At 39.9% G+C, this 25421-nt stretch overlaps 1 protein-coding gene and 1 long non-coding RNA gene across 7 annotated transcripts in view; one reads left to right on the top strand and one right to left on the bottom strand.

The window, feature by feature from the left end:
- The window catches only part of PKHD1 (PKHD1 ciliary IPT domain containing fibrocystin/polyductin), a 471355-nt gene that overhangs the window by 97195 nt on the left and 348739 nt on the right, over nt 1-25421 (bottom strand). For all 6 annotated transcript variants that reach the window (XM_027602298.2, XM_027602301.2, XM_027602300.2 and 3 more), the window contains 2 exons: nt 25213-25381; nt 23061-23218 (listed from right to left, as the gene is read on the bottom strand). In XM_027602298.2, coding sequence (XP_027458099.2) covers nt 23061-23218; nt 25213-25381 — 327 coding nt within the window. The remainder of the gene's footprint in view (nt 1-23060; nt 23219-25212; nt 25382-25421) is intronic.
- LOC113926915 lies at nt 251-16621 on the top strand. The gene is made up of 3 exons (XR_003521448.2): nt 251-768; nt 3238-3297; nt 16127-16621. It is a non-coding gene; the product is annotated as an uncharacterized LOC113926915 (long non-coding RNA).

Raw genomic sequence — 25421 nt, 5'->3', positions numbered from 1 at the left:
GGCTGACAGCGTTGATTCCTTGGTCCCAATACTTGGCAGGCCTCAAGGCTCAGATCCTTCTGCCTCTTTCTTCCATTGTGTCAGGGATTGTAATATCTTCCTCAGAGGCCCAAGCCAAATATTTACATGTTGCTTAAGGTTCTCAGAGTAGTGATTCACTCCCTCACCCTGACTGATATTCTGAGTCAGCAATCACCAGAGGCAGGGCAGGGAAGGGGATTTTGAGAACAGAATGCAAGGGACACAGGCATGAACGCATGAGGCAGCATTAGAGAAGGTAGCCTGGACTCAAGGGTACTGGGTCTGTTAAGAAATAAAGCCAATGTGGTAGGCCAAGTTCAGGTCGAGAAGATAGTTACTTGCTGCCACATGTGTCTCATTTCCAAAGGTCACAAATACTTCAGCAAGGAATTGCAGAGTAGAACCTTTGGCTAAATGAGCTAAGTAGTAGCTGGTTAAAAATTTCTGCTACATCTCAGAGCATTAACATTTTAACAGTGGCCTGCTGAAGACAAGAAATTCTTCATTACACTTAATGATCAATCTTTTCTATGGGAACGCAGTGCCTGAAGACAGGTGGGCTGAGTTGAAGTTGGAGGAAGGAGAGGAACCACTTTGTGGGGTCCTTTAGATCATGCCAGGCGGACCGCTGTCTGCTTGGCCTACACACATGCCGCACTCTTTCTCAGTAGCTATGTTCCTCCACTGCATCTACACCTCAGGGCATCTGCCCAATGATGAGGGCCATTCTTCTGGATTCTAGTAACCGTAAGTACAGGTGTTATTCTCTGAGGGGGGGAAATGGGGTAACAGTTGTGTTCATGGAACAGACTCACGAAATATTGTCATTAATGTTCACAGCCTAGAAATGTGGGTCTAGTCACTATTGGTTAGGAGGTTAAAATCTCTAAAGGATAAATAAATATATTAAAAACTTCTTTGCAGATGATCTACTTGAAGTTTAAGCAATAAGGGCTTTACTGGTGGGATTTGAAGTTGAGCACAGAGAGATTATGCTATGTTGGATCCATTAAATAACATTTATTATCTATCATCTGATCTATAGATAAATATAGTCTCAATGAAAGTGATTTATGATATTTCCAGCCTCTTTCACATAAAATAGAACAAGTATAAATGGAGATACAATCAAATAAAAAAGCCTGGCAGCAGCATTTCAAGTTTATAATGCGGTTCAATGTGATGATGCAGGCAAGTGTACCACATCAAGACAAAGGAAAATACAAATGCAATATTCATGTGTTTGGAGTTGATTTCTTATTTATGTTGTGGGAAATTATTCATTTAAGTACTTATAACATAGCACGAGGGTTACACTATTTTTCGGCTTATGCTGTTTGGACATTTCATTGTTTTATTTGATTCAACGTAATACCCTACCTGGCTAGAATGACCAGGTCTTAATATTTTTGACATGGCTGCTTCATAGAAATGCAGAAGAAATAGCCAATTTTAACTACATATATGAATACAGATTTAACTTGAATGTCAGTCAGATACTAAAACTTCTGGGACAGGTAATGCGGTGTAATGCAGAATGTGTCAAATTAGGAGTAAGATTATTTTGGGCTTGATAATTCTCTGTCATGGGGAGCTGTACTGTGCATTGTCCGATGTATAGCAGCCTCTCTGGTCTCTAACAACCAGATGCCAGTTGCACCCCTCCAGTTATGACAACTAATACAAAGTCTTCAAATACAGATGGTTCCTGACGTACAAGGGTTCAACTTAATGTTTTTTTGACCTTATGATGGTAGGAAAGCAATATGCACTCAGTAGAAATCATACTGAATTTTGGTCTAGCGATATGCAGTATGATCCTTTCTTGTGATGCTGGGCAACAGTAGTGAGCACAGCTCCCCAGTCAGTCACATGAACACAAGATAAACAACTCGTACACCTACAGCCACTCCGTACCCATACAACCCCTCTGGGTTTCGCTTTCAGTACAGTATTCAATAAATTATCTGAGATATTCAACACTGTTTTATAAAGCAGGCTTTACATTAAGATTATTTTGCTGATATGTTTTGAGCATGTTTTAAGCAACTATAAGCTGATGTGTTTTGAGCACATTGAAGGCAAGCTAGGCTAAGCTATGATGGTCCATTGAGGAATTTTATTCATTTATTTGTCAGAGAGAGAGAAAGAGAGAGAGCACAAGCAGGGGTAGTGGCAGGCAAAGGAGAAGCAGGCTCCCCGCTGAGCAGGGAGCCAGATGTGGGGCTTGATCCCAGGACCCTGGGATCACGACCTGAGCCGAAGGCAGATGCTTAACTGACTGAGGCACCCGGGTGTCCCTAAAATCTCATGTTCTTAAAATGTCCCACAAGGCTCCTCAGGATCTGACTCTCATCCATTGTCCAACCTCATCATAGGCTACTCATGTATTTGTGTCCCCACCATTATTCAGTCCCTCTGGCCTTCCTTCCTCCAATGTTCTGCTCCTCCTGCCTTGGGATTTCTCTCTGCCTGGAAGGCTTTCCCTTCCACACATAAACTGGTGAATGCCTACTCAATTTTGGTTTTAGTTTAAATATCACTTCCAAGAGCAGCCTTCACTGACTCCCCACTGCCTATTTCTACCATTCTACAGTATGGTGCACCGACGACACTCCTACTATGGCATTTATCATGTATATAATTATATATGCATTTTTATGTATATATTGGCCTCTAGTTGTTTACATTCTCTAATAAAATGAGGGCAGGAATTATGTCATTTTGTACACCTAGCTCTATCACAATACCTGGTATATAGTAGCTGCCAATAAATATCTGCTGAATAAAGGAATGAATGAACGAATGAATGAATGTGTATATCTTAACAGTGACTTTCTGAAGGAAAGTCTCTGGCTTCAAAGATAGCAGTTTCAGGGGCGCATGAATTTCATGGCTCAATTTGTTAAGCATCTGCCTTTGGCTCAGGTCCTGATCTCTGGGTCCTGAGATCGAACCCCATGTTGGGCTCTCTGCTCAATGGGGAGCCTGCTTCTTCCCCTCCCTCTGCTTCTCCCCTCTACTCATGATTTCTCTCTCTCTCTCTCTCTCTCTCTCTCAAATGAATAAATAAAATCTTAAAAAAAAAAAAAGACAGTAGCTCCAGGCTACAAAGAAGAAGGCAGTATGAGTAGGGGAAGTACTTAGGGGCTGGCAAGACCCTGGGTGAACCAATCCCCTACATCACATTATATCCACACCTACTTCCTCCATCAGTGCACAAGACCAGCCCAGCTTCTCCACCTGCTGGATGACACTCCACCCCATCTTTGTCCTGTAAGTATCCCAGAAGCCAGCAAGTAAGCATACAATGAGAGCTTGTGCTTCCATGGTGGGTAGTCCTACCTTTGTGCCTCCTTGTCTCTATAACAAGCCATAAAATATCATGTATCACTCATCTGCTTGCATGCTTTCAAACAAAGGCTTTCCTCAATGCCATGCATTCATCAACACTCTGGCTTCAGTTTATTTGCTTTCTCACTTCATTGGCACCTTTTTTTCCCCTAATGTTTCACCAACTACCTAATTCCAGATAAATTTCAACTTTATCTCTAGCTGCAATTTATCTCTGTCTCTAATTCTAGAGATTCCAGCCACCAGCTGCATGGGTGAATAGTTCCTATCCCATACGGTGGGCAACCCAAACTCACTAAAGGCAAAGCTTAGGCAATGGTCCTCTTTATCGTACTTCCCCATATTTGCTGTTGGAACCTCCATTCCCGCAAAATATGCCATGTTGACTTCCTCTTGCCAGGCCCCAGCAGTCAGGAGTAGGAAAGCCCTTTCTACTTCCTCTCTTTTGCATTTCTTTGACCTATACATCCTCTCCATTCTCATTGCCATCAATCTCTTTCAGATCTTCAATGCATTTCCTCTAAATCTATACAATTGAAACAGTGTCCTAACAAGTCTTCCCATTTGGTCCCTGCTCCTACTCAGTCTTCACCCTGCTTCCTACAGCCTGAGTAATCTTTGTAAACTACAGTTTCCTATAGGCTCCTCCTCTATTCTGAAATTTTCCAAGTATCCCCCCGCACCGTTCCCTCTGTGCAGCTACTGAACTAAATAGAAGTACTTGAGTCCAGCATTCAAGGCTCTCCAAAAATATGGCTCTGCTCTCCCTTTCATTTCAATGTTTCCCATACTTCAATCTATGAAAATACCTACACCCTGTGTTATCTGTGTCCTTTATTCATGCCCCAGTGTGGGAAATTCTTTCTTCCTCTGTCAAAATCCCACCCATCCAGTCTGTTCAGGATACTCTTCAGGTATTTGCAGGTGCTTATCTTATATTGCTTCATATTATAGTCAGATGCTTGGATTATTATACTAAAGTATCTCCTTGGGGGTCAAAGATGAATCTCACATGTAACTCTCCAGAGAGCCTCTATACAGAAAGGGTCACGGGCATTAAGAAAAAAAAATTTAGGCATTGAATTCAGACAGATTTGGATATAAACCCAGCTTTATCACTGGACATACCCTCTTAAACAAAGTCCCTAAATTCTGAGAGCCTCAGTTTCATTCATTTCGAATGAAAAAAACAAGGCTTATTTTGCAAGTTATGGTAAAGATTTGATATATAAAGCACCTAACACAATGGCTGGCATGTGTTAGGCACCCAACCACTACTTCCCAGTAAATGGAAGCTAGCACAATAGTAGTATCTGTTATTACTTTGTTTTGTGTTGTTTTAAGGTTTTTTTTTATTTTTAAGTAGTCTCTACACCCAATATGGGGCTCAAACTTTCAACCCCAAGATCAAGAGTCCTAGGCTCTACTGATTGAGCCAGCCAGGCACCCCTATTATTACTTTGTAGTAGAAAATCAACACACATTGTTTAAATAACTAAAATTAGCATAATAAATCTGTCCTGTCCTCCAGGAGGTTATAATCAAATGGGGGAAAGAAGTCACCACTACATGCTAACATAATTAAGCATTCTAAACAAAATGTAACACAAATGATTTTTAGAGTAGGCAGTTTTGTTCTAACAGGATGCCTGGAGGCCAGCAAAGAGGAAGTCATGGCTAACCACGGGGAAGTCAGAGGCCTGTCCCAGCAGCACTGCAAAACAAAATCACAAGACACTGGATCAAACCAGACAGGCCCAAGATAGCTGACAAAGCAGGCCAAAGTTCACATTATTCTTTCATTATACTACATTAACATACTAAAATCTCCTCCCTAATGGTGCCAAGACAGGAAACCTCTGACCAAATACAAAAGAAAAAACAGGTAACCTTGCTTCCTAGAAATCCCCACCTCAGGCCATGAATATTCCACCCCTTTGTTAACAACTGTCAATAAAAGATAGAAACCCAAACTGAAGTGGGCAAGCTCTCCCTTGAGCTCACCCGCTCTCACATCTTGAGAGTATACTTTCACTTTGCAATAAAGCTTCTTCCGTTATACTTTACTCTAACTCGTCCTTGAATTCTTTCTCACAACAAAGTCAAGAACCTGGCACGGGCTGGTGGTGGAGGTCTCAGGGCCCGAGAACTCCCCCAGTCTGGTATCATGACAACACCACAAGTAAGTTCCAAGGTTTTCTGAGGATAAAGACTTCATTTGTTCTGGAGTGTAGAGGGCATCCTTTCGAAGGATAAGTAAGCCCTCTGCAAACTTTTGGAAAGATGGAATAGCTGCAGTAATAGGCATACTCTGAACAGTAAAGGGTTACTCTCAATTGTTTTTCTTTTTTTTTTTTAGGAAAAAATATGAGGTTTGTTTTAAATGAGCCATTAATCATTTATTTACTTCACTAATTACTGATTTATTTTTTAATTAACTTTTTGTTAAAAGACATTCTAATACAGAGGGAGAAATTCTGGCTTGAAGAATTTCTAATAGGTTATATCATTATAAAGGAGTCATTTTGCTCCTGGGACGTCTATGATAGCAGCTGCAAGTAGCAAAATGTCAGATATGCTTTTAATAGGAAACTAGAAAGAGTGAGGGGATGACCCAGCTGGTTATTTCCCTCCTTAAAAGGGGAATATGGAGAATTTAGTAGCCTTTCTAGTGAATGAATACTATCACACAGACCAGTGCCAGAGTTCATGCCTACAAACTGACTGGCTATTCAAGAACAATATAAGTTCAGGTGGAACAATTTTGAGAGAGGTGGGAAAATCAATGGTTGAAAATTTCAAATAGTATGATAAACCCACCTCCACAACTGGAAGTGAAAATGTTCAAAGAATATTAAAAAACAATTGATGGTTATTTTGGATCTGTTGTGATTGTGTGTATGTGAGAGAGAGAGAGAGAGAGAGAGAGAGAGAGGGAAGGAGGGAGAAAGAGAGAGAAGGAGAAAGAGAGAGAGATTGATATAAGCAACTCAGGATATTTTCTTTCCCCACTCTCCTTCATCCTTTTCAAGAGGAGAAAGGGAAAGAAAATACCCTAAATTGCCAAATCTGGACTTTCCAAATTAAAATATATATAATCTTGGAATCACCAAGCATGTTAGTCTGAACAATGGCCCCAAGATGTTCATTCCTTAATCACTGCACCTGTGAATGTTGCCTTCTATGGAAAAGGGACTTTGCAGATGTGATTGAGGATCTTGAGGTAGAGAGAGCATCCTGCATTATCCAGGTGGACTCTAAACATAATCACAAATGTCCTCACATTTGCAGGGAAGCTGAAGATTTAACCACAGAAGAAAAGACAATGTGACCACAGAGGAGAAGTTAGAGTGATGCAGTGACCATGCAAACAGCAAGAGGCAAAATGGAAAGCAAAACACTCCAGTCACACAGTGAAGGAAATGAAGACAAGCCCCATGTCTCTCTCAAGCCATGTGGCTCAGTGCTTCTTGGTTGGGGCTTTAAGCTCTGAAGTTAGAGTAGGTCCTTAGGGAAGGGGAAGTGGTCCACAATTAGGCTCCTGGAAAAGAGAGGGGCTACCTGTCACTGCTGTGTGTTCCTCCTGAGGGAAGGACCCCTCCCCAGGCCAGTGAAGGGGCCTTACCAGTTCCCATGGTTGGCTTCTGCACAGTGGGTATTCAGCCACCAGCGTGAAGGGATTGATGCCTACTCACTCAAATAGGCATTCGGACTTTCTTTTAAACAAACCTAAACAATTGCTCCTTGTTTTAAACACTTCTGTTTCTGTGGCTATTTTCATGTCCAACCAAGGCAAATGGAGAGCCAGGTTGAGGCTCAGCAATTGAAACCTTGCCCGTTTCAGAAGAAATGTCACTCAGGGCATCCTGCAAAGGAATTTCCCACCATGTACTCCATAATGTCCCTCTTCCATTCGGAGAAATGTGAGAAAGAGGGGAAATACAAAGAAAAGGAAGAAAAATAATGCAGGAACATGGGGGTAAGAAAGTCCAAGAAAGAGAGAGAGAGAGACCACCGGGTGCTTGTGCGTGACTCTCTTTCACATGGAATTAATGGTGGTTTAATGGGGTATGAAAGAATGTTTTACTGGAAACAATGAGGAACAATTGTCTAGCTCACGTTTCATTTCACAGGTCATTATTGCATTAAGAAGTAAATCGACCAAGTCCGGTAAATAACAGTGTGCGTATTGCCGAGAGCTTCAAACCAACAATTTTAGCCATTGCCAACTAATATCTCTGTCATTTTAACCCTTGCAGGGTAGTGCTAGGGGGCTAAACAATTACAGTCTTCACCCAGCTCCAGCAGGTGAGCATAATTCATTGCCCCTCTAGTCCCTTTTTTGCAAAACCCAGGAGGCCATATTTTAGCATTGTTGTTTTGTTGATGAGCCAGCCTGAGCCCACTGCAGCTCTTGAAAAACAACCCCCATTTTAGTGAGTGCTGCAGGCATCTTTAAACAGACTGCTTTCTCTGCAAAATTAATTGCTGCAAAATGCAGTGCTCCCTCATCGAAGCTTTTGCAAGCTCATACTCAGCTATTTAGGTGGGCCATAGATGTGTCTGAGAGAGCCAGGGAAAATGAGCTGCTTTCTTTTATTATAGAAGTTCACATCTGTGTCGCTGAGCATCATCAGGCACCGGACATCCAGGAGTTTCTAATGCCTAAATTCTGCTACCCTTCACTCAGGGGCAATTGGTGGAGGAGGCAAAGGCTAGCATAGGAAATAAATACATCAAAGGTAGGGTAGAGCAAACAGTTGAGTTGAAATACATGCAATAAAAGACATATTTAAATACACACCAAAATAACATTTTCTTGCTTCAACTTATAACAAAAACGAGACAAAAGTCAGGTTATGAATCACAACCCATCAAATGAATCAGGTTTCACTGGTAATTTTTCCATCGAAACTAGATGTTCACCCTGCAGAAGAGATATGGAATCCTCCATGTTTCTAGAATACCTCTGAAGCAAGACAAACAAGGTCTTACTTTTTCCCCATAAGAGAAGAAAGCTTTCAGAGACTGCATCAGTGTTCCAACTTAATATTTCTTATCTCTGATTCTTTCACCTTTTACAACTAAAACTAACAAAGAACTATGGTTGGCTGAATAATGACCTCCCAAAGATGTACATGCCCCAACGCTGAACATGTGAATATATCAAAGGAACTTTGCCAGAGTGATTAAGGTGATGGATCTCAAAGTAGGGAAATTATCTGGGTTGGCCATATCTGATCCTATAAACCTCTCAAAAGCAAAGAACTTTCTCTGTCTAGAATCAGATGCAGCAGAAGAAAAGACAGGAGAGATTCAAAGCATGAGAGGAACACAATCCACCAGAGCTGGCTTTGAAGGTTAAGGGGGCCACAATCAGGGAATGTGGGCAACCTTAGAAGCTAAGTGTGACCTCTAAGCCTATGAGCAAGGAAATGGGGACCTCAGTCCTACAGTCCCATAAAACTGAATCTGGCTAAGAACATGAGTGAGATTGGAAGTGGATTCATCCCTAGATACTCCAGAAAGGAGTGCAGTCCTGCCAATGCCTTAATTTGGTCTTTGAGAGACTCAAAGCAGAAAATCAGCCAAGTCTAACAGACTTCTGACTTGCAGAACTGTGAAACAATGCATGGGTGTTGTTTTAAGCCACTAAATTTGTAGTAATTTGTTATGGCAGCAATACAAAAGTAGCACATAAGAATCATTAAGATGTGAGGCGCCTGGGTGGCTCAGTTGTTAAGCGTCTGCCTTTGGCTCAGGTCATGATCCCAGGGTCCTGGGATCGAGCCCCGCATCGGGTTCCCTGCTCAGCGGGAAGCCTGCTTCCCCCTCTCCCACTCCCCCTGTTTGTGTTCCCTCTCTAGCTGTGTCTCTCTCTGTCAAATAAATAAATAAAATCTTAAAAAAAAAAAAGAATTGTTAAGATGTGATGCCTGAAACGTTCAAGTCATTGTCCCAGCCAGAGCCACGATAAATGGTGGCAACAAAATGGTGGTCACTAGTATTTACTTGGTGCTTATCCCAAGCCAGGCTTGGGGCTAAGTATTTTATATGCATTGTGTCTTTTATAGCTCTGAGGTCTGCTCCTTTGCCTGGAAAGCATTCAAACAGAGGGAATATGGCCTAGATGTAGGGATAGTCTGGTTTCCACATGGGCAATGCTCAAGGAGAGTTGCATCCTACCAGCGTCATCCAAAAGGGAAGAGATTATTATCCACAGCCACATAAAAAAAAAAAAAAAAATCAGCTTCAACTCCCTTTCTCCATGGCAATTACTTTCAGGAACTTACATTCAATTTTTATTAATATTTCTCCTGTGAGGGAGTTAAGCAAATTGGAATTGGGTCCTATAGGGAGTCCCTAATTCCATAGTAAAAAGATTGGCTTCTAGGTCTACGAAAATTTCTTTTTTTCTGTGTCGCTTTTCTTGACATGCTTTACATAATAACCAACTCATTTTTGAGGATTCCATTTGTTATATAAATGAGTTTTACTATCATTATTCTTATTAAAATAATAAGTAATACATATACATGATTTTTTAATATGGCAACTTCCCAGTTGTTCCCTCTGAGCAGTAGTACTGAAGATCAGGATAGCAGAGGGCTAAAAGCAGGGAGTGTTTTCTTTCTCATTGTGTGTTTTACTGTTTTGTTTATTCATTTAACAAAAATCGCTAGGATAATGTCTTAAAAGTGGAGTTGCTGAGTCAGAACTTTTAGATGGTTACCAGATGCCAAGAGGCTACACCAAATGATATTTGAGAATGAAGTCCAAAAGTCTGAGAACTCTTTCTGTGCACATTCCCCAACATAGAGATGATCACACTTTTTAAATCATTGCCAAGACAGTAATATTAATAGTAATTATAGTAGCAGCGGTCACCACTGTCTTAAGAGTAGTGGTGGACACTTTTGTTGAGCTTCTCTCTCTTAATCCTTACAATAATCGTAAGTATATAATATTGATGTCTCTACCTTCCAACTGGGGAAACTGAGGCTCAGAGAGGCTAAGAAACTTGCTTAGCGTTGCACGTCTAGTAAGTGGACACCATCCAGGCAGTAGGATACAGTGTAAAGCTCTTTTTTTTTTTAAGATTTTATTTATTTATTTGACAGAGAGAGAGAGCACAAGCAGGGGGAGCGGCAGAGGGAGAGGGAGAAGCAGGCTCCCCGTTGAGCAAGGAGCCGGATGAGGGACTCGATCCCAGGACCCTGGGATCATGACCTGAGCCAAAGCAGATGCTTAACTGACTGAGCCACTCAGGTGTCCCAGTGTAAAAGCTCTTAACCCGTGCTTTGATTATGAGAGAAATTGGGCTTTTTGTATGTTTACTGGCATTGGTATTTCTTTCTCTGTGAAAAACATTTTGGAATCCTTTGACTGTTTTTTAAATTGGTTTGTTCCTTTTCCTTCTTAACTATTAGCAAGAATTGTTTGGTATTATCAACCAATGAGCTCTTTTCTCTATGAGTCGTAAATTTTTCCTAGGTTTTTTAGTTTAGTTTTTGATATTCTTTGCAGAACTTTTTAATTCTTAGTCCAATTTATCAAATACTTATCTAATGTTCCCTGGATTTTTATTTGTGCTAAGAAATATCTCCATAACTAGAAAAGTATAATCTCACCAGTATTTTCTAGTAATTCTACATACTCAATTTTTTTTCCTCTTTAATCCATATGGAATTTATTTTTATAAAAAGAAAAGTATGAATTTCTCAATTTTTTCCCTAAATGACTACTTAAATGTCTCAATGACATTAATTGAATAATTTCTATTAAAATGTCATCTTTTTTATAAATTAATTTCTCAAATACATTTGGATCTATATCTGACTTCTAAAAGTTTTTGTTCCCTCAACACATGTATTTTCAGGATATTTTTAATTACATTCAAACCATCACAAAATACCATTAGTTTTTACATCTAGTGAGTGTACAAATATATGGAGAAAAAACTGAGAACCAGATCAAAGAATCTTCCAGGTCCATAATATTGAAATGAGAAGGTCTGAGTCATGAACTTGTTGAGTACCTATTGCTAAGGCACAAGCATTTTATTTACTGAGGGGACTGTTCAAGTATCTCCCTCCATTAAAATGCACATTTGTGCATGCAAACACACACAAACACACATAAGAATATATAAAATAATCAAACAAATAAAACAAACAACATCCATCTCTCTTAGGCATAAAATAAGCTAAAGTTTGAGCTTCTGCCTTCTAAATCTTTCAATGCTATTGTACCGAAAGATTGAACACAGCAATGCAGAATTCTTTCATTATTAAAATTTGAAGAATAGGAACACAGTTTACTATTCAATGAAGTCTGGAAATAATCCGGGGAGATGGAGTAGTGGATGGGGGCAGGGGCAAAAAAAGAAAGAAAAGTAAAGAAAATTAAGAAAAAAGAAAGAGCCACTATATTATCAGAAAAAAGTCATGTAATTTCATTTAGTTACAGATATTCAAAAATAGTCCCTCTTGTGGAACACTGATATTACCCATCTTCTCATACAATAAAGCATAGAAATGTGAATAGACTTTTCAATAAAGGGTCTTTAACTTGAGGAGTAAAATTCCCAGTCTCAGAAAACCTTGATGCTTTATTGGAGGACTGGTTATTTGAACAGTAGCTCCTACTAATGGCAGATAATTCCGATAAGCTTCTTTCTTTTACTGACTGGGTTATATGCCCAGAACCAATTAGGTGATCTGTGGAATGGTTTCTAATTTTGGGCTTAGTGTCTAATCCAAAGAAACCTAAGTTACATCTAATGACCTGTAAAAGTGACTTATAAAAATGAAATTTAACAGAGATTAATAGAGTCTACTACACAGGTTACAAAAAAAAAACAGTTCTCTTTCTTTGAACTTCCAGAACTAGGGAAGAAAGATACCCATATGGTAACCATAGCTACAGGTAGTTTTTTAGCCCTCAAAATATGACTAGAGCAACTGAGAATTAAATTTTAAGTTGAATATAATTTAATTATAATTCAAAGTACATAAATGATTAATTGTTGGAAAATATTTACGTATATTTGGAACAACTTGTACATGTGAATCTACTTTTTCAATTCAAATCTAGATACACATAAGATATTTCTGATGAAAATGTAGTTTCTGGATTGAGATATGCTATAACTGTGAAGTACAAACAAAATTTCAAATACACAATATGAAAAAATAAATGCAAAATATCTCAATAGTTTTATATGGATTAATCTTAAAATGATACTATTTTTAATATATCAGATTAAGAACATATATTATTAAATTTAATTCCATTTCTTTTTACTTTTTTTAACCTGTCCACTAAAAAATTTAAATTATACTTGGGGTTTGCATTATTATCTCTATAAGACAATGCTGCCTGGATAGATAATGTTCTAGCTTCTACATTTTGGAAAAATCATCAACAAATTGAAGAATATCACAAATAAGCCAGTTTAGAAATGAAAGACCTAAAAACAATCTGTCATATGTTGACAAACAGAAGGAATTTGGAATTTCTTTACTTGAAAGAGGCATACTGGGTTATTATGAGATCATTGTTTTACTGATTTGGATATGTAAAAGGCTATAATATGGAAAGAATTAAACCTGCACTCTTACACCAAAAGGCAAACTAGGTCATGGGTGATGGAAATCATGGAAAGAATCCTAACAATTAAAATTATTCAAAATATATTAGGTATCCCTGGAAGGGAGTGAATTCCCACTTCCTGAGAAAGTTAAAGGTAGAGACCATCTATGCATTGAATGAAAAGGGGAACATAATAACCTTCAAGGAACCATCCAAACTAAACATCCTGTAATCTTAGTTCTTTCCAATTGGCATGTATCCCTACAAACTAATGAATTAATCTGAGCCAGTATTTCCCAAGATGCATTTTGAAGTACACTAATTCCAACGGACACTACTGTGTAGTATGAATAAGTATTCACTAGGGTTAAGAAGTTTGAGAAATACCAGATAACACAAATTTAAATAGCATTTTTAAATTTAATTGCAGAACTTATCAGAACCTTAATATCTTAATGTACATGATAAATCTCCAAAATGGGAATAGTTGGAGTTTTCAAAATTTAGCCATGGACCACATTTTGCACCATCTCCTGAGATGAGTGAATAGGGAACATTCTTTGAGAAAGCTAACACAAAGTATATATTAAGTAAATCTGTAAGATTTACTTTGTGGAATAGTTGACTGGCAACCTAAACTGGAATTCTTGACGTTTTTACTCATTCATTCACCCATTTACTCATTTATTCCCTCATTCAGCAAACATTTACTGAGCATATATTATGTTCCAGGGATTATACTGAAAATTCAAGGATCTTTGCCTTCAAGGTATTCACAGTCTGGTGAGATGACAGGTTTGAAAGATGACGGCAGGAGAGCATCAGATGTTCTATGGTAGAATTCAGTGATAGGCGGAGCAAGGGCACAAAGAGCCAGAGCCCCAGCTGTGTCTGGAAGCCCGGGAGCATTCCACAGGGGAGCGGCCACACTGCAACACATTGTCTGCGCTTCGAAACACCCTCTTTGCCTGGCTTCCTTCATACATGCTTGTCAAAGCTTTACCTGATGCTCTACGCTCATGGCAAACTCCATTTCCTTTCTAGAGCCTTTGTCTAGATCCCCAGGTATACGTGGACTCTCCAGGGTATTTTGTGCCAATTTTATATTAACTCATCGTCTCCATCTCGTAGCCTGCCCCCGCCCCCCACATCCACGCCGAGGGAAAGGACGGTTTCTTACCTACCTCGCTGTGTCCTGTATAGGATACCCCAACAGTACAGAGTGCCTTACTCTCACTGGACTCTCAAGAAACAACTAAGTTGGGGGGGAAAAGAAAACCTACCTCAATTTATTGGGAGAAAGGGGAAGCTACAGAAAAATTACTATAATAAAGTTTTTAAAGATTTTATTTATTTATTTGAGAAAGAAAGAGAATGAGCAGTGGGGAGGGACAAAGGGAGAGAGAGAGAGAGAGAGAGAAGAAGATTCCTTGCTGAGCAGGGAGCCCGATGCGGGGCTCGATCCCAGGACTGGGCGATCACGACCTGAGCAGAAGGCAGGCCCTTAACTGACTGAGCCACCCAGGTGCCCGACCATAATAAATTTTTGAGTTCATGACCAAAGTTTCTCCTTCATACTGCTCTATTGCTGTCACACAACTACCAGGGGTTAACACTGGCAAAATGCCAGAGTCCGTTTACCTCGTACACAGGAAAGGGCTATATACATACAAAGAAGAGGAACTAAGTGAGGCTGTTTTGTGGTCATTATTACCATCGTCTTTCAAAAATGTTACAGTAATTGACAGTTATTTTTTAAAATCTAAAAATCGATTTGCTACCATGGAAAATGGAAAAATGTGAATTCTTTAAGAAATATCTCTCGGTGCAGCTCCCCACCAGATGATTTAGACCACATGACGATAATTATCTAGAAGTGGTTCCAAGCCCAGATTTTGGAATCAGACAAATATAGATTTAAATCTTGGTTCTGCACAGTCTAGCTGCGGGACCATGAAAAATTAGTTAGCTTCTCTAAACCCCTATTTCTTCAAATGCTGAAAAGGGATAACAATCCCTACATGTTAAGGTTGTTGAAAGGATAAATGGGAATATTTATAAACCACTTAGCATAATGCCTGGCACATGGAATATGCTAGATAAATGGTTAACTATTATTATTGCTAGTTGGGGTGGATAATTGCCGGAATAATTGCACAGCCTCAGTTTGCTTTGTTCTGTGTAGACAGGACTGTGTGAGAAAGGCTGATAGATCTAAGAGAGCTAACACTGGAGAATGTAGAGAAAAAAGGAAAAAAACCTTAGCAAGAGGGTACCATGCACAGCATCGCACATAGTGTGAAAAACACAGGTTCAGTCCTGAATCTTCTATTAATTAGTTTATGGCTTGGGCAAGTTACCTAATACCTCTACGTCAGTTTCCACAGCTATAACAGGTAGGGAATAAGAGTATCTACCTCATAGGATATATTCTGTTGATGGGATTACATGAAATAAGTCATGTGAAAGTCTTAGCACAAACTCAGAAACATGATGGATATTCCACAAGTATTAGCTGCTAACAGAAGATTTGAGGATTAAGGCAATCTCAGGAAGAATAAAGTGTCCAGATTGAGGAGAGGCAACAGAAGTTATTCCCATGGCTCATATGCCTTCTTACATCATCCTTTACAAATCACACGCGAAAAGCATTCCAACTCACATTCTGGATGATTTCAAAACACAATCAAACACGGTTACGCCATTCATGGCCTAGAGACGGCACAAGTCATGCAGGAGAGAGAGAATCAGGTAAAGGAAAGGTGCTCTTTCGGTCTCACGAAGGATCATGGAAAGCTTCGCCCTCTTCTGCTTGGGAGAAAAATCCCTGCAGCCACGCATCCCAAAGATTCTAATATTTTCTGAGACTCTACTGTGCTTTTATATTTTAATACCCTGACATCTGGAATCCTAAAAGTCTAATGTTTAACCATAAATATCTGCTGAGATTAAAGAGCTATATACCAAGTTTCAATCTTTGGGGCCTATAATTGCTTGGGAAAAGAGAATGGTATTTCCCCCTCTAGCTAGAAGAAAAAGACCTCTGCAAGCACAGATATTGGCAGACAAACCGTTTCCTCTCTCCATTCTGTCCCCTCATTTTCTCCCTCCCTCTTCCTTCTCCCGTTTTATAATACCATCTTGCTGTCATTCCCAGGACAAATGGGAAGAAAGAGAAGCCTCGAAAGCTTAAAGAAAGGACGCATTTCGTGATCTAGCAACAAAGAGTTGAGAAAATGCTCACCCCTCTGTCTGCAAGCAGCTGAGCGTATGTCTCCCTGTTGCTGGAGCTTTCCCATTATTCAGTTGGAAACCACTTCATCACTCCACGGGCTGACAGTAAAATGCCAGCTTTATTTTCTTTCTTATCAACCTCATCTTTTATTTTTGATTCGAGGTCAGTCACTTTTAAGGTCTCCATAATGGTGTATAACTTTCTCAAGAAGCGACCAAGAAGGAACACCATTTGAAAAATGTTTCTTACCCTTTCGTGGCAAAGAATGGGAAACTCTCACCTGCCCGAAAGATGGATTTGGTCAGAAGTTCTGGTCAGACCACAGTACTTTGCTGGGAATGATGTCAAGGAAAGTGTGGGAAAAGCTTATCGTGAGTTTAGGTTTGTAATATAATGATTCAATGTAGAATTTAAAAAATAAACTTAGCATTGAACTCATTTTTATCCAATGCTTCATTATTAAAGTGACAGTTTGAGGTCATGCAAGTCACTTTAGTACTAGCAAAAATAATCTACATTAAAAAAAGTTTAATATATTCTTATTATTCGAAGACTTAATTTGATTGTGAAGACTCCTATATCTTTTTACTTCATGTCCTGTTCCCTTTCAGAAATATATCCAGTGTGTGTGTAAGCAAGTATATTTTTGCCTATGGTATTTGGCACAGGGAGCAAATTCTGGATTTTTCATGAGAAACTGAGACTGCTCACTTTTTAAGTTAAAAATATTGTCTTCATAACATCCTGTCTATTTACATCAAAGGAAGCATATTACTCTATAGTTAGTGATTCTCAAACCTTAACACAACAGAATCACTCGGGGAGGTTGTGGGTATGAATGAATGTGTATCTGTGTATATGTGTGTTTAAACACAAAGGCCTGGGCCTCACATATACCTATTGACTCAAAATCCCCCCCAACATGCAAATGAATGTTTAATGTTCTAGATAATACTGATGGTGAGTCGGCTACAGAAGCCACTGCCCTAAGCACTTCAAATTTACCTCCTCAATTGAAAAATATTTGGTAAGAAACAGGGTATTTTGCTTTGTTTTGTTTGTTTTAAAATTTCCAGGCCATCGAGGACCAACACTTTAAAAAATATAAATTATCTGACCAATTAGACATACAAAATAAAAGCCCCAAATTTTCTTTATTAGAGTCAGCAGACATAAAATTACTCTTGTCAAGTTGCTATGCTTCTAAGCGACCGATTCATGTCATTATCTCATTATAGACAAGTGCAAGACTTTGCGGGCCAGCACACGTCAGCGGACCACCTGTGGGGTGGTGCATCCCTAAGCCCCCCCAGCTTTAGCTTCCTAACTGCCCTGCTTGCTCCTGGTCTGACTCCCACTCCCTATTCATTCATTCCACGGCTGCATGTACCATCTTTTCAGAGAGTGAACATCATCCTCCAACATGCATCTTCCAGCATCATCTTATCAAATTGCCCTGGCCTAGGAAGGAGCTGGCTCCTGGCTACCTGCAACTACTCCTGTTCCCATTAATCACACACCGGGAGCACTGATCACCTTTTCACCTACCCCTCAGATACGCGGAAGCCTCTGTCTCAGAGCCTCTGTTCTGGCTGCTCTCTGTCCCTAGGAGGCTCCTCCCTCTGCTCCAAGCAGTGACCCCTTGCCCCTCATTCAGGTCTTGTTGGAAATGTAACTCTGTTTCAAATAGCAACTCCCTCATCTACACCCCTGCGTGCACACATGCACAACCTTCAATCTACTGCTCTAACCCAAAACCCTGTACTATTTTCTTCGTACCTCCCATCACTATTGGAATATTTTTATTTGTTTATATATCTCTCTCCACTGGAACATAAGCTTGATGAAAGCAGGAGCATTGTCTTGTTCACAACTGGAGCTCCCATCCTTAGAAGCCTTTGTAGACGGTAGGTGGCCAAAATGCATTTGCACAATGAATGAAAATGCCAACTTCAGCATGCAGCATGCAAAAGCTGCTCAAGAAGGGCCACCTCCAGGTCACCCCCCCCTTCTACTCTCTACATCATGGCTCAGAAATTATAAAATGACGTTGAAAGTAAAGCTCTGACTTCTTCCAGTCTTCTCTCAACCACACAGGTAGCTCCACATGTACAAACTGGTCTGGGAGGTAGAGCCACCCATTTGTAGTCTGGGACAGACTGGAAATGACTAAGAAGCCAGAGTGGGATGCTCTGGCACCTGTCTAGTCCTGCCTGAATGGGATACCCATTTCAAGACTTGGTTTTTCTCCATGATTTTGGATCTTCAGATCATCAGCTGCTTCCATAGTCAAAAGAAATCCCTTCCAGAATAAAATGCAAATTGTTCTCAGAGGATCTCCTGCTTGGGATTAGCTGCTTTGCACTCTATTGCCATGAATGTTTCAAAGTTGGCTGCAAATGCAAACTTACAGATAAGTACAAATCAAAATTAACAGCTCACTTTTCCCCTGGCTACACACCCTGCATCACACAGATAGCAAAACCCACTGGCACAGTATTCCTTATAGCTGATCCACATGGATAATTTTTGCTTCTAATGCTAGAGTATATGACAATATGCCGAGACCTGTGGATATCTGTCTGGATTGGTAGCTCCACTATGAGCTTATATGTGCAAATACAATCTGTATTTTTCAAAATAAAAATAATCCTCAAAGGCAAGGGACTCCAAGTTGTTTATTAATAGATTTGAGACAGAACATAAGGGTGTGTCACATTCAATGCCACTTGGAAAAAATATGAGAGTTGGTTCCAGTGGTCTCCATTTTAATCTCTGCCACACTCCTCTTCCTATTCTACAGAATATTATAGATTCTTGTCTTGAAGGGGAAAAATACAAAATAGACACTCCTCTTCAGATTAAATTTGTGCTTTTCTCATCTATCAGATTGTGTACAGGAATTGGAAAGTGGCATACAAGAGAATGGTTTAAAAAATAAAAATGGATGGGGCGCCTGGGTGGCTCAGTCGGTCAAACATCTGCCTTCAGCTCAGGTCATGATCCTGGGGTCCTGGGATCGAGCCCCACACCGGGTTCCCTGCTCAGCGGGGAGCCTGCTTCTCCCTCTCTGGCTCCCCACCCCCCTGCTTGTCTTCCCTCTCTTGCTGTCTCTCTCTGTCAAATAAATAAATAAAATCTTTTAAAATAATAAAATAAATAAAAAATAAAAAGGGACACGAATTAGGGAAGGAGGATCTATTCATATTTTGGAAGTCAAAGGAAAACCATACAATCCTGTCAGCACCTGGAAGACACCCTTTATACTATGTGCTGTCTCCTTCATTGCAAGAAGATACAGGTTGTATTTTTAGTGCAGTAAACAGCAGGTTCTACTGTGGGAATCCTTGTAGTTAGTACCTATAGCAACCTCATTTAAAATGTTATAAAGCTTTAAAACATCAGGAGTCAAAAGCAGTCAGTCATATACTCTTTCCTATATACATTCAACCACATATTCACACACAGGCACACACACTCCCAATTATGCTTGTTTACACACTGACAGTAATTGGAATGTTCTACTGTAATATCTGCTGGAGTTTTACCATTGAATCAGATTTCACAACTGCATCAGAGAATTAAGAAAAATAAAATATACATCGAGCCGCAAGAGCATGTTTATGCCTAACCAGTGTGTTTATACCACCTTGTAAGCAACTATCTGAGTTCATCCAACCACCCCGTTACTTACACATGGAGTATTTTTTTAAGATTTTTTAATTTTATTTGAGAGAGAGAGAGAGCAAGCACAAGTGGGGGGGAGGGGCAGAGGGAGACAGAGAAGAAGACTCCCCGCTGAGCAGGGACCTCAATGTGGGGCTTGATCCCAGGACCCCAGGATCATGACCTGGGCCAAAGGCAGACGCTTAACTGTCTGAGCCATACAGGCCCCCCTACACATGGAGTATTTGATCACCATTTTAGAGCTCCTGTTTGTACCAGACATTTTCAATGCCACAGCCATATGTTTTTAGCACTCACCTTCACACACCAAAAACTGCTGGTAGAACCTACCACTTCCTTCTAAGAAAGGTTTGTTCCTGGCCACAGGAAAGAGCATAGTTGGTCTTTGTCCAGGGAAAGCCAAGAGGCTAGAGAGTTAATGTCCAGAAGCATCCTTCAGCCAATGACAAGCAGGGGTTTGGATATAAATACCTTAGCCTCTTCATAGCTTAGCAGGGATATGTTTTGGTCATGTGCCAAGGGTCTCCTGGAGCTCCCCCCACGACTTGAGCTCTAGCTGTATACAGTAGAAACCAGTTTGAGTTCATCCTTCCTGGCTTCACCTCTTTCCCTGTCTTACTTCCCCACTTCTCTACTTTCCATGCTCACCCCCTCCCATAAACTACTAGAGTCTAAGCCTTATATCAATGTCTGTCTCTGGAGCAACCCAAACTAAGACACTCTTCGGTCCTTATTATTTTCTGAAATGTAATGTCCATTAAATACTCTGGAAAACACGTCCCTTGGTACTGATTCTACAACAATGAGGTCCTCACCAAAAACCACAAGTGTAGAAAACCCTCACAATTATGCCTGTACTTTGTTTGAAAGTAGGATCTTTTCTCCATGGCACAAACACCTGTTAACAGTGGGATGACTCTTAACGCCAACAGGATAACTTACTATAGAAAGCTATCTGAACACATTTAATGGCAAATGAGAGAGTAGCCGCCTATCTTTTTTTCTTTTACTATTCTGCACGTATTTTTCTCAATATATACTTTCCCTGCATTTTATTCCTCTGTGCAAAAATGTATTTGCTGGTTATATTCAACAGATATGACCAACATATCAAAATGAATATTTACTTAGCATGTTCCATGCACTCAGCACTGACTTTTTAAAACCTATATTGTAGTCCCCACAGCATGTCATCCTGTTGCAAAGGTAAGCCTTCAACCTATGAAAATATTTAAGAGAAATGTGAAAAAGTAGTGAAGCATGAAATCGTATGGTAATTAAAAGACTTACGTAGAAACTTCTGTAAATGCCAAACGTTAAAATAGCCGTGGTTCAAATGAAAGTAAGGTGGGAACAAGGAAAAAGAGACCTAGGAAAGTCTTGGTTCCAAATTTTCTATTATGGGTAAATCCTTAAACCCATGACCTAAATTGAAGCCTCAGTTTCTTCTGTACGTTCTCGAATGGTTTGGGGCAAATAGCATTAATATTCTCCTTGGCTATCAACAATTCATTCACTTCATCAACCCATCAACTACTCTTTGTTGAGCATTCCCCAAATATATAACAACGAACAGGCCAAAACTCTTGCCCTCACTAAGTCTGCACTTTAAAAAGCAAACAATAAATCAACCAGTAAACGAGGGTCTTTACAATATAATTTCAAATAGTGGAACTCAGACAAAAAATAAAGCAGGCATAGTAGAGGTAGAAATGAATGGGGGGGTGCATAATTCTTTTGGACAGGGTGACCAGGGATGGCTTCTCTGAGAAGCTGTCATTTGAACAGAAGGAGCCAGGTCTGCAAAGAAATGAGAACAGGAGATTTCAGGCAAAGGAAACAGCCAATGCAAAGGCAAGCCCTGGGGTAGGAATAAGCTTAGCATGTTAAAGAAAACATAAGACCATGATGAATAAGTAAAAAGGATGTCACAAGTAGTCAGGGACCGGATACTACAAAACTTATAGCCTTGTAGTTTGGATTTCATTCCAGGGGAATGGAAAACAATTGGAAAGTTGAAAAGATCACTATGGCTGCCATGTGAAAAATAGATTGTGCGGTATAAGAACAGAAGAAAGAACATCAAATTACGAGGCTATTCCATTCCCTTGTTGGGTGAGAGATGATGATGGTTTACAAGCGAGAGCATTTATATCAGAAAAAGGAATAAAGTTTCGCTCCTAGATTTTGAATGATGATACCAATTATGGTGGTAGGGTCAACTAGGCAAGAAGCAGGCTGGGGATGCAGGCAGAGCTCAAGAATCCATCTGGGGTATGTTGAGTCTGAAATGCCGATTGTACTTCCCAGTGGAGTAAGTTGGATATACCAGACCAAAGTTCAGGGCTGGGGATATAAACTAGAAGTCATCAGCAGTAGAAGATATTTCAACCTTGGACTTAGCAAAATTAGGGAGAGAACCAAAGAGATCTGAGAACATAGACCCGGAACATTCATTCACTTAGAACTTAAAAAAGGAAAGGGAGACTAGAAGAGAAGTATGGAAAAGAATCAACCACTGAAACAGAAAGAAAGCTGGGGAAATTCTTTAGATTTATGTGCAACAGTTTCCACCTGATCTCAAACAGAAACTCAGAGTCCCATTGTTTGTGGACATAGAAAGACAATGATCTCTCTGGGGTTCCAGGTATTAAAACTGATCCCTAAATGGGCTCTGGTTGCATAAGCAAGAAGAAGGAATTTTGAGTACAGCCCTCGGGGGACAATGAACAGATAGAGGAAAGGAAGGAAGCTACAGGACATCTACTCCACCACCCTCCAGAGTGAGAGCCTTTCCGTCCTTCCAGAGGTAAGAGAAATGTTGACTCGGATGGCAGAGGAGCAGGTTCCCTGGCTGACTGTGGAGCAGCGAACAGTGAGAGTGCTGCTCCAGGTGCAGGTGAGCATGCTAGTGAGAGGATCTCACTTGGGCACAGAGCTGTGTGTTTGGAATCTGCGCATTATACAGAGGTATAAGCAATCTCATGGAGCGAGTCACAATGCTGTCATGGCATTGCTTAATCCCTCAGCGTTCCTGTGATAGCACAGACTCCAGCTGGAACTCAGTTCCTCTCCTGGCTCTTTTGTTCCCACTAGATGACCCAGCCAACCCAGCTCCTTCACAGGCATCCTCCCTCTGCTGGAGGCATCAAGTTCAGATATAACCAACCTGTGTTGAAGAAGGATCCAGTCCATTCTGCCTCCGTTTTAGGAAATACAGACACTGGTGGTGGCAGACCCAGTGCTCTCCCATCCAGATCCTTAAAGAGGTATTTTCTTGGATCTTCACAATCTGATTCAGGGCAGACCAGCATTCCTAAACCTTTCCTGTGAAGACAGACAGAAAGCAACTCTCTCATTCCATGATAAGCAACACAAAGAAAACAGATATTGGTAGAGCTGACATGAAAAAGAAATTCGGGAAGCCTGGGTGGCTCAGTTGGTTAAGCATCTGAGTCTTGGTTTTGACTCAAGTCATGATCTCAGGGTCTTGACATCGAGCCCCACATCAGGCTCCACACTCAGTGTGGAGTCTGCTTGTCCCTCTCCCCCTGCCCCTCCCCCACAAATAAACAAATAAATAAAATCTTAGAAAAAAGAGAAAAAGAAATTCAACAGGATTTTATTACTAATAATGTGCTACACAAATACAAAATAAAACTCTATAGAAAATGTTATTTCCCCATTATATGGGCAAAAAGAAAGACATTCTTATAACCAAATATTCTAGATATCTGAATATATATAATCTTTGCTTCAATTGCTAATTTTGTAAGAAGCAAGATAAAATAAAATGCTCCTTCCTCTAATATCTACTGAACATAATGTAATCATTTCTTTATGAAACTTTGGAGCCTTGCAGGACTTTAAAATTATTATTATAAATATCAATTCTATTTGTGCTATATACAAAGTAAAAATAGATATTTTCATTCAACAAATATTTATTGAAAACCTACATTTATATGTTGGGGAATACAGTGGTGATAAAGACAGACATGGTTCCTATACTTTCAGAATTGAGAGTTAAGTGGGTTATATAAACAAGTTATAAGCAATTATAGCAATGAATTATAGAGCATTTATTTGATTTCCCCTGGTCTAATAATTTTAGGTACCACTGGTAATAATATTAAATATTTATTGTATGCCAACCATGTGTCAGGTATTAATAATACAAAGAATCAGATGCTAATATCATTTAGCTTTATAACTATTTCATCCCATAAGTAAGACATGAACCTAAGGAAAATTGGGCAGGACAAAAAATGACAGAATAACACAAATTGCAAAGTTCATAATGTTTAGGTACCAAAAAAAAAAAAAAAAGGCTCAGGGATGGGCATTAAAAAGAGATTGGTGGGCGCCTGGGTGGCTCAGTTGGTTAAGCGACTGCTTTTGGCTCAGGTCATGATCCCGGAGTCCTGGGATCTAGTCCCACATCGGGCTCCCGGCTCAGCGGGGAGCCTGCTTCTCCCTCTGACCCTTTCCCCTCTCATGCTGTTTCTCTCTCTCTCAAATAAATAAATAAAATCTTAAAAAAAAAAAAAAAGAAATTGGTGTTAGGCCAAACATATTAACTTTCTAATTAGGACAAGTTTTCTTGATTCTTTTCTTTCAGCTAAAGGAGTTTTCCCCCAGTGTTGTGGGGAAAAGAAAGTAACCCATTATCCCTGCTCCTAACCTTCCCACTCCCTTTTATGACAAAGAAAATCCCTCATCTAGTTTTCATATCCCTGTCTAAAAGTCCCAGATCGTGTGTTCAAGAACAGTAGTTACACAGGGTCCGAGTGCCAATATCTAAGCCACTTCATTCAGTGCAGGGATTTCTGACAACAGACATGGTCTCCTTTGACCTCCTAGTCCCTGCACAAGGGCTCCTGAGCCTTCTTCTGAAAACTAGTGACACCATACTCCATGGAAGATTCAAGAATTAGGGTAAATTTTTTTCCAGTGATTTTGAAAACACCCCAAAGAAGTATCTCTAATAAAGATAAAACAGTGAAACAATAGTAAAATTAGCATTCTATCACTTTTGCTCCCTTTTTTAGCCAGAAAAAGTCACATGGCTGAGCCCAAATTCCAGAGGGAAATAGAGCCTCTGCCTCTGCTATAGGAGAGATTGCAAAAATCTTGTATTGAAGGGGGTGAACATAGGGTAAAGAACTCAAGCCATTCAATCAATCTACCATATCTTTCCAGGAAAACTTTCTTCTATTTATATTGATGATCTTATTCTTTTCTTTTAAACATGCTTAAGGATTTGAGGAATTGCCAAATACTTCATAAACATGGCTTATTATAAATACTAAAGCTGGTACCTAGCTTGTGAAGGAGGAAAATAGAACTTGTTTTTATCTTTGATCTCTAGCATCCTGGTCCTCTCTGCTGTTATTGGATGCATGATCCCAGTGCTCTCCACATCTGGCAGGATGCAGACATCTAGGTCATCACTATAGCAACTCTTCACAAAACTAGAAAAGGTGACATCTGAAAAAAAATTTAAGATATCATAACATTGGATCATAGA

The sequence above is a fragment of the Zalophus californianus genome, chromosome 7 (assembly GCF_009762305.2).
Source record: "Zalophus californianus isolate mZalCal1 chromosome 7, mZalCal1.pri.v2, whole genome shotgun sequence".
Lineage (NCBI taxonomy): Eukaryota > Metazoa > Chordata > Mammalia > Carnivora > Otariidae > Zalophus > Zalophus californianus.
This window is presented reverse-complemented; position numbering and strand designations above follow the sequence as displayed.